Below are 13,036 nucleotides of genomic sequence, written 5' to 3' on the forward strand. Positions count from 1 at the left end.
ATTCCCTGGAGGTGGCACCTGCCAGCTCTTGGCCACTCTGCCTGAAAGAGGAAATGCCACTCATTCCATCAGGTGATCCTGTCATTTGGGGATTTTGGGGTGTTGGCAGCAATTTCTCAGATGGTGGGAGGCCCAAATTCACAGTGTGGCTGTGAAACTGGTGGGGTTGGTGTCCCCTCTTGGGCAGAAGGGCTTGGGGAGGGAGAGAAGTGAGTTTGGCTGTGGCAGGGGGTAGGAACTCCTGGGTTGTGCAATTTGTGTTGGATTGTGGTGCCATTGCCAGTCCTGTTCTTTGGACCTGCATTTTGAATGCAGCTTTGCCAATAAACATCCTCTTCCAAGTGCTCATGTTTCTACAGGAGCATGCAGGGGTTTTGTACTGGCTGCTTTATTCTCATGCAGCTGTAGTTTGAGCAGGTGCTGCCAGCTGAATGTGGGGGGTTTGACAGGTCTGTAGTGCAGTGTGTGTTCTCTGAGGAGTTCACTTTCACCAGTTAGAATTCATGTGCTGTTAGGTGTGTATGTTGTGTTACAGTAATGATACAGTATAAATAAATCACAGAAGTCAACTGGATAATGGGACAGAAGTTTTATGGTTTTAAGAAAACGAGCAAACATTTTTCTTTCAAAAAAAATTTTTAATCACACCCCCAAAACACAAACAAAAAACTCCCACTGAACCCACACATCTGCCCTGTAAATCCTCGGCATGTTTTAGTTTAGGGGATGCCTGTCTTTTTCTTTAATCTGGAAAACTTGAGGCGTAGTTTACTGGTTATAAAAGTTAGAAATCAAGATTTTTTTTTTCCACAATCTTGCTGCTGGAAGTAGAATATAGTCAACTTTCCTGTTTTGTAATCTTTTATTTGTGTTGAGTAATGCACATCACTCCCTTAGTCCCGTGTCTCAGTTGTTAATGTGTACCCCTGAAACAATTGATACCCCTCCTAAATGTGCCTAGAGACAAACACATGAGATGTGCTGGGGGCTGTTTATTTAAAGCTGGAGCTGCACACTCCTTCTTTGCTGTTTGCCCCTCCTTTAGGACACTGGACAGTTGAGGTTTGGATCCAGTGGGGCTGTTTTCTGCCCGTTGGTGACAGCCTTCCCCTCCATCCTGAGGAGCTATAAATAGAGGTTGGCAGGATATCCTTCCCGGTGGTTCTGCAGCAGTTACTGGAGCTCAGGATCCCCAGTGAGGCTCCATGTGCACAGAAAAGCAGAAGGACAGACTGCCGGTGTCTGGCTGGAGTCTCTTTGCTCTGAACTTGTTTCCAGGAGCACTGGGAGCTGTGACATTCTGGTAGGGATTCCTGGTAAGAAGCAGTGGGACAAGCAGCTTTCCAGGAGATGTGCTGGACAAAAGAGCCCTGCACTGCTCCCCAAAGCTGCGTTTCCAGAGCACATGAGGAGAAAACAAAACTCCATTCTGTGCACTTGCATGATGTCATTTTCATATGAGTATCTTTTGTGAAGATGTTTCTCCCCAGCGATTCAGGATTTGTGAATGGTCTTTCTAGGCCACAGAAGTAGCTTAGTTGATGAAGTGCTGCTGAGCTTCATTGCCTGGGGGTCATAGCTGGTCAAAATCAAATCTCACTTTATTTTCCAAAGAATGCAGCCTGACAGCTCTGGATGTTGTGGTGTTCTCTTACCTCAGCAGCACCTAATACTTGCTGTGCTTCACAGCTGGTGGTCAAGCATTTCAAACTTGCATTGATCCTCTGAGATACAGCTTAGCAACAGATCCTTCTCCTTCCCTTAAGGGGGGCCTGAAGAGGAAAGGAATCCTTCTATAGGGGAAGGAAAATGTCTACAGTGACAGAATTGCTTTTAGAGATCTGGTCACACATTAGCAATAAATGGGTTTTGTTAACAAAATAGTGCAACATCTGTACTTGTTGGTCGTGTCCTCCACAATCCCTTTGTTTCTGTACAGGAACAAGAAACTGCAGTTAGGTCTGTCAGTCACTGGTGGTTGGCTGGTTTCTAAATGCATGGATAAAATCCATTCCAAAAGACAGTGAATGGATGTGGAGCCTGCTTTGGGAAGGGTTGTTGGACACCCAAGGCATGTTGGAATGGCTGAGGGCGTGTTAGACTGCTCTGGAAATTGGAGAAGGGGAGGCTGAATGAGGTGTCCTGACAATGACCTGGGTGCTTGATATCCACTAATCACTAACCACTGTCTGGTTCTGGAGCTCCTGCTCCTTCCTCTCTGTGCAGCTGCTGTGCTCTGGGGTTTGTTTAGTGACTGGATAAAATGGGCTCACAGCTTTTTATTTGTAAATACAGACACCTTTTTATGGCACAGACACTTGAGCAAGAGGGCAAAGCCAAGGAAGTCAGCTCAAGTCCTAAAAGGTACTTTTACTGTGTTACCTCACACTTTAAACAGATTCTCTTAAGATCATACGTCAAGCTGGGTAAATTTTAAAGTAGCACTTCTCCCCTTTACTTCAAAACCCCCTGGTTCTCAGGTTTCCATGTAAACTAAACCATCAAAAGGCATTAATTATAGAATGAGAGAAATTACTAATCTGCTGCTCAAACGACTGAGAAGTAAAGGCCATCAGCACCCTGTTCCTTGTGCCATTACCTGCACCTCACAGGGCTCCTGGGCTGGAGCAGGGGCTCAGTGGGAGCTGGAAGGTCTCTGTTCACTCTGCCCCATGTGGAGCTCCTGCATTTCACACTCATTCTGCATTTGGGCACAGTCACTCTGTGCTTGGTCTCCCTGTTGCTGTCCTGCTGTGGTTTAATAGCATTTTTAGCCTGAAACTGAGCAGATGAATTTTCTGCCTTTTGCATCCCTGGCTTTGTAGATACTTTACTGTGCACTTCCATCCTGCTGGGAGAAGCACCCAGAAATACCCTTAAACCCGTATTTTGTACTGTGGCTCGAGTTTAATACCCTTGAACACCTCTGCTTCTTTTGTATCAACATCCTGTAAAGAGGCAGTTAGGGGCAGTAAAAGCAGAAAGTCATTTCTAGCAGGTCACAGCATTGCAGGCACAGGTTCCTGTTGTGAGGCACGACTTTGGAAAACCTCAAGCTGTAAATTTTCTTTGCCTTTGTTACATACTTTTTTTTTTTTTTTTTTTATAGAGTATAAGTTTTTGTGTCCAAGTTGTTCCTTGAGCTGATCATAAGAAACTGGATGTATTATTGTGAAACAGCCTTCTAAAAATAGTGGTTGTGTGACTGTTTTGTATATTGGTTTGGGAAATGTGTGTGTAAGAAGATCCAGGTCTAATTGAGCAAATGCAACTGGAAATACCTGGGTGTCCTCTGAGCAACTCCCCCTTCCAGCAGGGAGAAGCCACGAGGAACTAGGAAGGGAGCTGAAGTTTAGCTGTAGCCATCTCTAAAACATGGTATTGGCACACGTAACATACCAAGAATGACATAAAAATTGACTGTAAATAGTTATTTGGTGTTCTGACATCTTAGGTAATTTCAAAAAAGGAGCAAAATTCTGAGGTAAAATTCCAAGAGGTGATGGGAGGGGGTGAAAAGAGCAGGAGGGATGGATGGATAGATAGATAAATATGGACACTCATGTATCAGTGCCTTCATTCTCCCTGGCAGTTTGTGTGTTCTTGGTTTTTTTATTTTTTTCTGTGTTTCTCCCAGTTGCAGTGTCCTGCTTGGGATACTTTTAAGACATTTCTTTTTATTATTTTGCTGCACTCGTTTCTTGTCACCTTGGGCCCTGCTCTGAGCTCTCCCAATTTCCTTGGGGTCTCTCCTTGTGTTCCTGAAATACAAACATCAAAGCAGTGTTTCCACACCAGCTCCTTTGTTCTTTTTCTGTGGGACTGGATCCTTTCCTGGAGGAGCCAGGGGCTTCTTCATGGGTAAAGGAGGGGATATGGAGCGTCTGTCGTAATGCTGCCTCTTTTTCTTCCTCCCCCATCTCAGTTTTGGAGCCTTCTGGTGGTTTGTTTGTGGGTGTTGGGGTTTGCATTTTTCCCCCCTTTCATTAGCTCTTCAAACAGATTTTCCTGAGTTTGAATAATAGCACTGACTTTGTTCATCAAGAATATGTGCACTTAATTCTAAAGCACTTAAGTCTAAACTGAAAAGAAGATTTTTTTAAAAACCCATCTCAGCTCACGGAGCCCTCTCTCCTTCTGTGTTTTATCTGGCAGTTTTTATTTGTCCATAGTGTGATTTCTCAGCAAGCAGTGATGTTAGCTGAGGTATCTCTTACAGATGGCTTTAAAACCCCAACGTTCTGGCACGAGAACTTGCATTTTGTGGGGATGAATAATGAAAAGTCATGGTCTTGCGTTGGTGTTGGAAAAGGCGTGTGGCTACCACTGTCTGCAAGGACAGCTTTTCTTCTTTCCTGTCTCCTGGAATAGGAATCAAATTAAGAAAGAAAATTCAAAATAAGAAAGTGAATTTCCTACTCTTGGTGTTTCCTAAGTGTAAGGCTTCCTTTTGTGCAGCTCAGAGCCCTGTTAGCACTTCCCTCTTCTCTGAGCATGTGGCCAATTTTTTTATCTCCTTCATTGATGGTTTTTTTTCCTTAACTGAGACAGTGGATAAATCTGTGTAAGTTGGTCACTTCACCAGTATCTTGGAACTTTAATTAATTACATAAGAGACAAAGTTTTAAATGACATCTTACTTTCCATTACACTAACAAATGGAGACACTGATTCTCTTACTTTGCTGCATGGCAAATAATTGATGACATTTTTCACTTGTATTCAAGGGCTCAATTTCTTCTTTATGATGAAGACAAAAGTGAAATTATGTAACACAAACCAATTTTTCTGTGATTTGTGAGGAATATTTCAAGGTAAAAATACTTAGGTGTGTATGCTCAGCTTTCTGTATCCATCTCTGTGTGCAGTTGTGGTTTCCCTCAATTTCTGAAACGTGGAGCTAATGCTTATTTTCAGTTATGGCCAATGTCACCTATAAAGATGACACATGACTTCTATATACTTCACATAAACCTCTCTAAACTTCATATAATATCTATAACTTCTGCAAAGGTTCTCCTTGAGGAGTGAACTTTTCCCCTGGGAGCCATGTGGAGGGTCAGGCAGCCAAGTGTGCAGGGCAGTTGAAGCAGGTCTTTTTAGCAGTAACCTGGTAAATGCTGCTTTGTGAAGCAGCCACTGCTCCCAGGGCCAGCCAGCACAGTGTGGCATGGCACTACTGCAATCACCCACCTGAAATGTTGTTTTTGCTTAATTGCTGAACTTCAGAATGCATTTCCGATGTTTGTTTTCTCTGTTTAGCTCTTCTCATTGATGGAGATGAAACCTCCTATTTCCCGAGCAAAGATGATTCTCATCACAAAAGCTGCCATTAAAGCTATTAAGGTAAAGTACAACAAAACAAAGACCAAACTGTAGCTGCAGCAATGTTTTATTATTTCACTTGTAAGTAAATACTCAGGATTTCCCAATCTCAGCTTGGGGGATGGTTTATTCTAGTTGCTGTTAAGGCTGTTGTCTAGAAACAAGTGGGTGGTGAATATTATCCCTTGGTTTTGGGCTAGGAGCAAAATACCAGCTTGATTTCTTTTGAGTCGTTGCTTTTTCATGCTACACCCACTCGAGTGTTGTGATTTTGTGTAATAAAACTAAATATTGCAGGATGCAGCTGCACCTTAACATGTGAAACCAGTGTGGATTGCAGAGAAAGTAAATCCAGAAAGCTTTCACTAATACTTGGCAAGCTCTGTGCCTTGTGTGCACACTGACACGCTTCTGGCGTGGGTCTGGGTTTCCCCCATGGAATATTTTCCTGTTTGGGAGCATTCTGCATTTTGGAATGTGGCTGCAACATTCTTTAGCCTTTCTGAAATGGTAGTAAGCACAAAGAGTTAAAATGCTTCTGAAATGATGTGCCACTGCTGAGGAGATGGTAAATGAATGGATGTATTTATTTTCCAGCTCTACAAGCACGTTGTCCAGATTGTGGAGAAGTTTATCAAAAAGGTAAAAAGTGAAAAAAAAGGAAATGTATTGATATGCTTTGCTAGATATTGGTAATAATGCTAGTAAATAACCAGAAAGGCTTCTGTTCCTTGGAGGTTGAGGGAGGAAATTCTGGTTTGTTAGGTATCACTTTGTCTGTGTGAGTTCCACATTGTAGTTTTCCATAACACATTAAGGAGGGGAGGAAAGCAGTAAATTGTGAGATTTCCCACCTTCCCTACGCAGCAGCTGGCGAGGCACCTGGAGGTGCTGAACTTGGAACGAGTCATCACTAAGACAATAGATAATTCCAGAGAGTGCAGTGTTCATGCTTGCCTGGGCAGGAAGAGCAGGGGCTGGGCTGCAGAGCAGAGCTGCAGCCCCGGAGCAGAGTTGCAGCCCCGGAGCAGAGTTGCAGCCCCGGAGCAGGGTTGCAGCCCCAGAGCAGGGTTGCAGCCCCGAGAGATTGCAGCCCCGAGAGGGTTGCAGCCCGAGCAGAGTTGCAGTCCCAGAGCTGGGTTCCAGCCCCAGAGCAGGGTTGCAGCCCCAGAGCAGGGTTCTCAGCCCCAGAGCAGGTGCAGCCTCGGAGCAGGGTTGCAGCCCCAGAGCAGGGTTGCAGCCCCAGAGCAGGGTTGCAGCCCCAGAGCAGGGTTGCAGCCCCAGAGCAGGGTTGCAGCCCCAGAGCAGAGTTGCAGCCCCAGAGCAGGGTTCCAGCCCCAGAGCAGGGTTCCAGCCCCAGAGCAGGGTTGCAGCCCCAGAGCAGGGTTGCAGCCCCGGAGCAGAGTTGCAGCCCCAGAGCAGGGTTCCAGCCCCAGAGCAGGGTTGCAGCCCCAGAGCAGGGTTGCAGCCCCAGAGCAGGGTTGCAGCCCCGGAGCAGAGTTGCAGCCCCAGAGCTGGGTTCCAGCCCCAGAGCAGGGTTGCAGCCCCAGAGCAGGGTTCTCAGCCCCAGAGCAGGTGCAGCCTCGGAGCAGGGTTGCAGCCCCAGAGCAGGGTTCCAGCCCCGGAGCAGAGTTGCAGCCCCAGAGCAGGTGCAGCCTCGGAGCAGGGTTGCAGCCCCAGAGCAGAGTTGCAGCCCCAGAGCAGGGTTGCAGCCCCAGAGCAGGGTTGCAGCCCCAGAGCAGGGTTGCAGCCCCAGAGCAGAGTTGCAGCCCCAGAGCAGGGTTGCAGCCCCAGAGCAGGGTTGCAGCCCCAGAGCAGGGTTGCAGCCCCGGAGCAGAGTTGCAGCCCCAGAGCAGGGTTCCAGCCCCGGAGCAGGGTTGCAGCCCCAGAGCAGGGTTGCAGCCCCAGAGCAGGGTTGCAGCCCCAGAGCAGGGTTGCAGCCCCAGAGCAGGGTTGCAGCCCCAGAGCAGGGTTGCAGCCCCAGAGCAGGTGCAGCCCCAGAGCAGGGTTGCAGCCCCAGAGCAGGGTTGCAGCCCCAGAGCAGGGTTGCAGCCTCAGAGCAGGGTTGCAGCCCCAGAGCAGGGTTCTCAGCCCCAGAGCAGGGTTGCAGCCCCAGAGCAGGTGCAGCCTCAGAGCAGGGTTGCAGCCTCAGAGCAGGGTTCTCAGCCCCAGAGCAGGTTTGCAGTGGGGCTCAGGGGCTGTCCCCCTGCCTCACTCAGATCTTGGTGCTGTTTCTGCAGTGCAAGCCGGAGTACAAAGTGCCGGGTCTGTACGTCATCGACTCCATCGTGCGGCAGTCCCGGCACCAGTTCGGAACCGACAAGGATGTCTTTGGGCCCAGATTCTCCAAGAATATTACTGCCACATTCCAGTATTTGTATCTGTGTCCATCTGAAGACAAGGTAGGACGAGCCCTTCAGGTGTTGCTGGGCACTGATGGGTGCTGCCTTGGTGCTTGCACTGCTGTGGCAGTGATTTGGGAGTTCTCTCTCACCCTGGTAGTGACTGCTGCTGAGGGTTATCAAAGGTCACAGGTAAATGCAAATTCAAGTGAAATTGTGTTTTGCCTGACCTCATCAGTTTTTTTTACACACACTTCGGCAGTGTGTGTAAGTGTGCCAAAAGTTCTTCTTGAGGCTCCTTTAGAACTTCCTGCCACAACAAGACAGCATTGCAGGAGAAGCTTTGCTTTTGTTGGCAGAGACTGTTCTGTTCAGAAATATTTTCTAAGAAAATCATCGTGTTGATTTCTTCAGTCTTTTCCAATCCCATACTTGAGTTTTGTTGGTGCTCTCCACTGTCAGGACTGGTCTAAGACTCATTTTTCTTAGCTCTGCTGCACTTTTTAGTAGAACAGAGGCTCAGAAAGTGGTGTGAATTCCTGATGGCCCAGAGAAGATGGTTTTTGTGACCTCTGTCAGAACAGTTTTGAGACTCCCAAGAACAGTGTGTTTTAGAAGCTGCCACTTGGTTTCCAGAAAATCACCTACTCCTTTTCTCCCTGTAAGAGTGAAATAGTCCTTTTCTACCTGACTTCCTCTCTAACTCTCTAAATAAGCTTTTGAAAGGCTTTGATGCTCTGCAGTTTTCTAATGTGGAACATTTAGACCTTCAGGCATTGAATCTGATATTTGGGAGCTCTTGGGTTGCTAGCCTGTGAAACAGAGCAGTCCCTTCTCCTTTCTGTTTCTGCATTACCATTTTGCTCATCTGAGTGAATGAGACTGTCCATCTCCTTCATGGAATTAGGGAATATTATTATTTAAAACACACTTGCTTTAATGAAGTTCTAGTTCCTTAAAAAAAAATACCCTGATCTGCAGATACACAACAACTGTGGGAGATATCTGAAGAGGATAATGCTACCTTTTTAAAAAAAAAACCAGCCTTTCTGTAAAATTAATTGTGACTGAAAACAAGAGTATTACATTCGCCCATTTTTTGACCTTTGTATGATTTTCAAGTTCTCTGGAGAGATAGAATAGCCAAAGCAAAAAAACGTTAACTGTTTTTCAGACCAAAATGTTACTTAAATATAGACATTTCAAGTTTCTCTGTAATGGATGTTATTTTAGCAAACATTTTGTAAAATTCTGTAATCACTTAGTTAGAGGTGGATTTACATGGGTGTATAAAACTGAGTCGCAGTGAAAGAACAGAATCAATTCATTTGAACTAAAAGGTACTTAAAGCCTCTGTGTGTGCAGGTGAATGACTAAGTCTGCAGAAGGGACACCAATCCAAGATGTGTTCTGCCTTCTACCAGCTTGCATGTTCCAGCTGGAGCAGCACAACTACTGAGACTTTTTTGTTTGAGTGCTGGGCTGAAGAAGGAAAGGCCAATTTCCAGCTTGTTCCTGGAAGCTTCATTGTTCTTCATGTATAAAAAAAAGAAAAAGAAAAAGAGCTTAAAATAACAGCTGACAATCAGAGATTCTAAATTAATCCTGCAGTGATCAGTGAGGATGTTTCCCACTTGCTTTCCTCATCTTTTGGATAATGATGGAGATGCAGTTTCTGGACTCAACGTAGAATTAGGGATAATACCAAGCAAGGAGCCCTCAATCTGACTTTGAAGTGTGGTAGCATTTTCTGGTCTAACTGCCCCTCTCTTCATGGAAGCTTTCCAGCTTATTTTCCTTTTCTCTTTTTGGTCACGTGGGTTGTTGTTTCATCCCTGTGTAGACGTGGGGCTGAAATGATGTCCTGGATTGTACATCACACCTGGATTTCTGACTGGCCAGAAGAGTTTTAGGGAAATGTCACAGGTTGCTGTGACAGTAAAATAAGCTGGCAGTTTTTATCTTTGCCAGTTCAAAGGTGTTGCTGCCCTCTGTCCCGACACAGGGTTTGTTAAATTGGCGTGATTATGTCACATGCTGTTCAAACCTTCTCTGCATACAGAAGATAAATGGTGATTTAAGGAAGCTGGATTCAGAATTGGTGCTTCCTTTTGTTTCAACAGAGTAAAATAGTTCGTGTTCTGAACCTCTGGCAGAAAAATGGAGTATTTAAAATTGAAATAATTCAGCCTCTCTTGGATATGGCAGCAGGAACCAGTGCCACTGCACCCATGGCAGAGAATGCTACTAACAATGAAGGTAAGAATGACATTTTAACTTCTGCTCTCAAAGGGCAAATGGCAACAGCTTGTTTGCCTTCAGCACAAAGTGCCTGCTCTTATTCCAGCAGTGGCATAGCAATAAAGCCAGCTTTGTCACAATGAGCAGCCAAACTCATTTTTAATAAGTACCGATACTGTACTTCAGAAATTATCAGCATGTGAATACTGACTTGGGAAATACATTAAATGTTTATCATGTATATATGCATGTGTACATATATATATATAGGTGACTTCAATGTGCCCTCTTAAACAGATACTCTTTTTTCTTCTGCTTTGGAATATTTTTATGTGATTTCTCAATTTTATAATTCTGATGTCATTATTTTAATGCCAGAATCCAGGTAAGTAAGTGGGATCTTAGGAAGATGAAGCTCTTTAACATCTTTCAGTCAGCTTAGTAGCTGAAAGCAGCAGCTGTCAGTGTCTGAGTGTGCAGCCCTGAGAGTCTTGGGCTGGTGTTTCACATCCAGGTTCTCAAAGAGAACATTTGTGCCTGGGATTTTGCACAGGCTGCTGCTTGAGGAGCACTGACCTGCAGAGCCCAGCAGTGCCAGCCTGCCCACAGTGCCTGCACTGACCTATTTAGTGCCACAGCAGAGCTTCCAGGCAATATGCATTCCACAGTTCCTTCTTTCTGCAGAGAGCGGCTTTTTGGCTCTGCACTCGTGTTTCACACTGAGCTGTGGTAACCTCCTTATTTACTGTGCTCATGGAGTAGGACCGGGAAAATGGAGCGGAGGGAGTGAGGTGTGCTGAGAGACAGCAGAGCACTGAAATCATCTCCAGCTGTGCTCAGGGAAGTGTATCCCATTAAAGGCTTTCTAAACCTGCCAGGGCCAGGGAATGCCTTGGCATCTGAGCCTGGGAACAGAGTGGTGGCTGTGCAGTTGAATTTTGGGACAGGTGAGGGGCACTGCCTGGCCAGCTCTCTCTCTTCTCAGTAGTGGTGAACAGGTTGGCTGCCTTCTGCAGAGATCATCAGTGAGGTTATTCACATGCACCAGAGGGGGGTAATTTGGCCCTGCAATAAATATACTAGTGAATAATAATAATAAATACATTAATGCATTATGTGAAGTAGAGTGTGTTTCACCCATAAAGACAGAGAGAAATGCAGATTTTCTCCCTTGAGCAAGCAAATATCCTGCTGAATGTATTCAGAAAATAATTGGGGAGTTTCTTTATATTTAAAAACAACATATACCTTTTTTCTTTATTTTTATGTTGCATTTCACTTCTGGGAAAATATTATTCAACACATTTGCCTGTGCTTGCTGCCTGTCAACACTGGAGATATTTGAAGTGCAAACAGAGGAAGGGCTTTAAAGCAGTTGCTATTGCAAGGCAAACATGTTTGCTTAGTGTTTCAAACTAAATATTTGTCTGTGGAGTTTATTTCAACTCACTCCTTGTACAGCTTTATTATGTCCATTAAAACACATCTGGTGACCAGTAGTTACTCACAGTATGTAGGAATGGGTGGGATTATTGCTAATTTACTTGGTACTGGCAAGATGTTTATTAAAAAAGGTGTTGTAATGTAAGGCAGAGAGAATGGGAACACTAATAGTATGTCTTAAATTGTGATCTCAGTTTCAGCAAAGCTTAGTGGAAATGGGAGTCTTTTCCTGGAAAAATGAGTAAATATCGTTTTCCTAGTAGGAGGATTTATCCATCACCTGCTGGTGTGGCATGTGCACATGCAAAAGGGACATGTGAACAAACTTTATCAAAGAAAACTGTCTCTGAAGTAATCCTTAAAAACCTTTAATTATTGCCAGACCTGTCTGCAAAAGTTCAGTTACTGGTGGAAAATGCTGAGAGAAACTCAGCTGCTCTTCCAGTGGGCCATGAGATGGTTGATCCAAAAGGATGAGCCCAGGCCTGTGGAAGCAGAACCACCACTTCCAGGGTATTGAAGCTCACTGCCTAATGTTGTTGAGTGGTGAGAGCTTTCCTAAACCTGCACAGCTACAGACACAGAGCTGGGAGCTGAAATTCTGAGTGGGAGCAGCTTTTCTATCTCAGTGCATGCCAGGTGCAGGTGTGAGCAGTGAGCAGAGCAGTTCATGGTGGAAGGAACAGAAAATGCAGCTGGGGTGCTGCAAATAGGCCCTTTTGGGATAAATCAGGGGGTGCAGGCAGCAGCCACTTGTTGTGGGGAGCAAGAGGGACCCTGTGGAGTCTCACAGCCCTTCCTGTGTTCCTGTACATCCCCAGGCTCGCCGCCCCCTCCGGCCAAGGTTCCCTCGGAGCCGCCGCAAGTGACCGCGAACTCGGTGCCCGCCGTGCCACAGCTGCCCAGCTCCGATGCCTTTGCAGCTGTAGCCCAGCTGTTCCAGACAACACAAGGACAACAGGTAACCTGCTCACTGATCCCCTTCAGGTCCTGCCTGAAATGAAGGGGAAATGGTGGCATTGACAGCCTGGGTTTGAAGCAAAAGAGCTTCCCAAAGGTCTTCGGTGGGATGGAGTATTTAAATTCTTCCATCCAATAGTTGTGATATTTGATGATACTCAGTTTTATGTACCTAAGTAATTAGTTATGAATTGATACTGTAACAGGGTTTCTGGAACAGGTGGAATATCTCAAAGAAAATGAAGAATTTTATTGTTCAGTCCATTTAAATGTTTGCTGTGTTGAAGAGCCTGAGCACTGCAGTGTTGGGATCTACTGAATTTAGCCACCAAAGTATTTAAAAAGGGTTTCCTGGTCCTGCTGTTAATGCTCCACATTTCAGTCAGGTTGTTGCTGTGTTCGTCCCCTGCCACAGTCTGTAGTGACATAAAATTTGTATCCTACAACTCTTTCAATATTTGGTGTTTATATGAGGACATTCACTTCATACTGTCTCACGTTTCTGTAGCTCCAGCAAATCCTGCAGACCTTCCAACAGCCTCAGAAGCCCCAGTCACCGGTCATAGACAACACTGTGATGGCTCAGGTTCAAGCTATTACTGCTCAGCTGAAAACCACAGCAGCACAGCCCCCAGAGCAGAAAGCTGCTTTCACAGCACCCGAGCAGAAAACATCATTTGACAAAGTAAGTCTTGGTTTGCATTTTCTGAAGCTGGAGAAATCTG

At 45.5% G+C, this 13,036-nt stretch overlaps 1 protein-coding gene across 1 annotated transcript in view; it reads left to right on the top strand.

Moving 5' to 3' along the window:
- Positions 1-13,036, top strand: part of SCAF4 (SR-related CTD associated factor 4) — a 30,167-nt gene that overhangs the window by 2,167 nt on the left and 14,964 nt on the right. The window contains 6 exon segments of the mRNA XM_030951679.1: positions 5,263-5,346; positions 5,923-5,967; positions 7,566-7,727; positions 9,791-9,926; positions 12,173-12,312; positions 12,820-12,996. Of these exon segments, the coding sequence (XP_030807539.1) occupies positions 5,263-5,346; positions 5,923-5,967; positions 7,566-7,727; positions 9,791-9,926; positions 12,173-12,312; positions 12,820-12,996 (744 nt within the window).

Source organism: Camarhynchus parvulus, chromosome 1 (assembly GCF_901933205.1).
Source record: "Camarhynchus parvulus chromosome 1, STF_HiC, whole genome shotgun sequence".
Taxonomy (NCBI): Eukaryota; Metazoa; Chordata; class Aves; order Passeriformes; family Thraupidae; genus Camarhynchus; species Camarhynchus parvulus.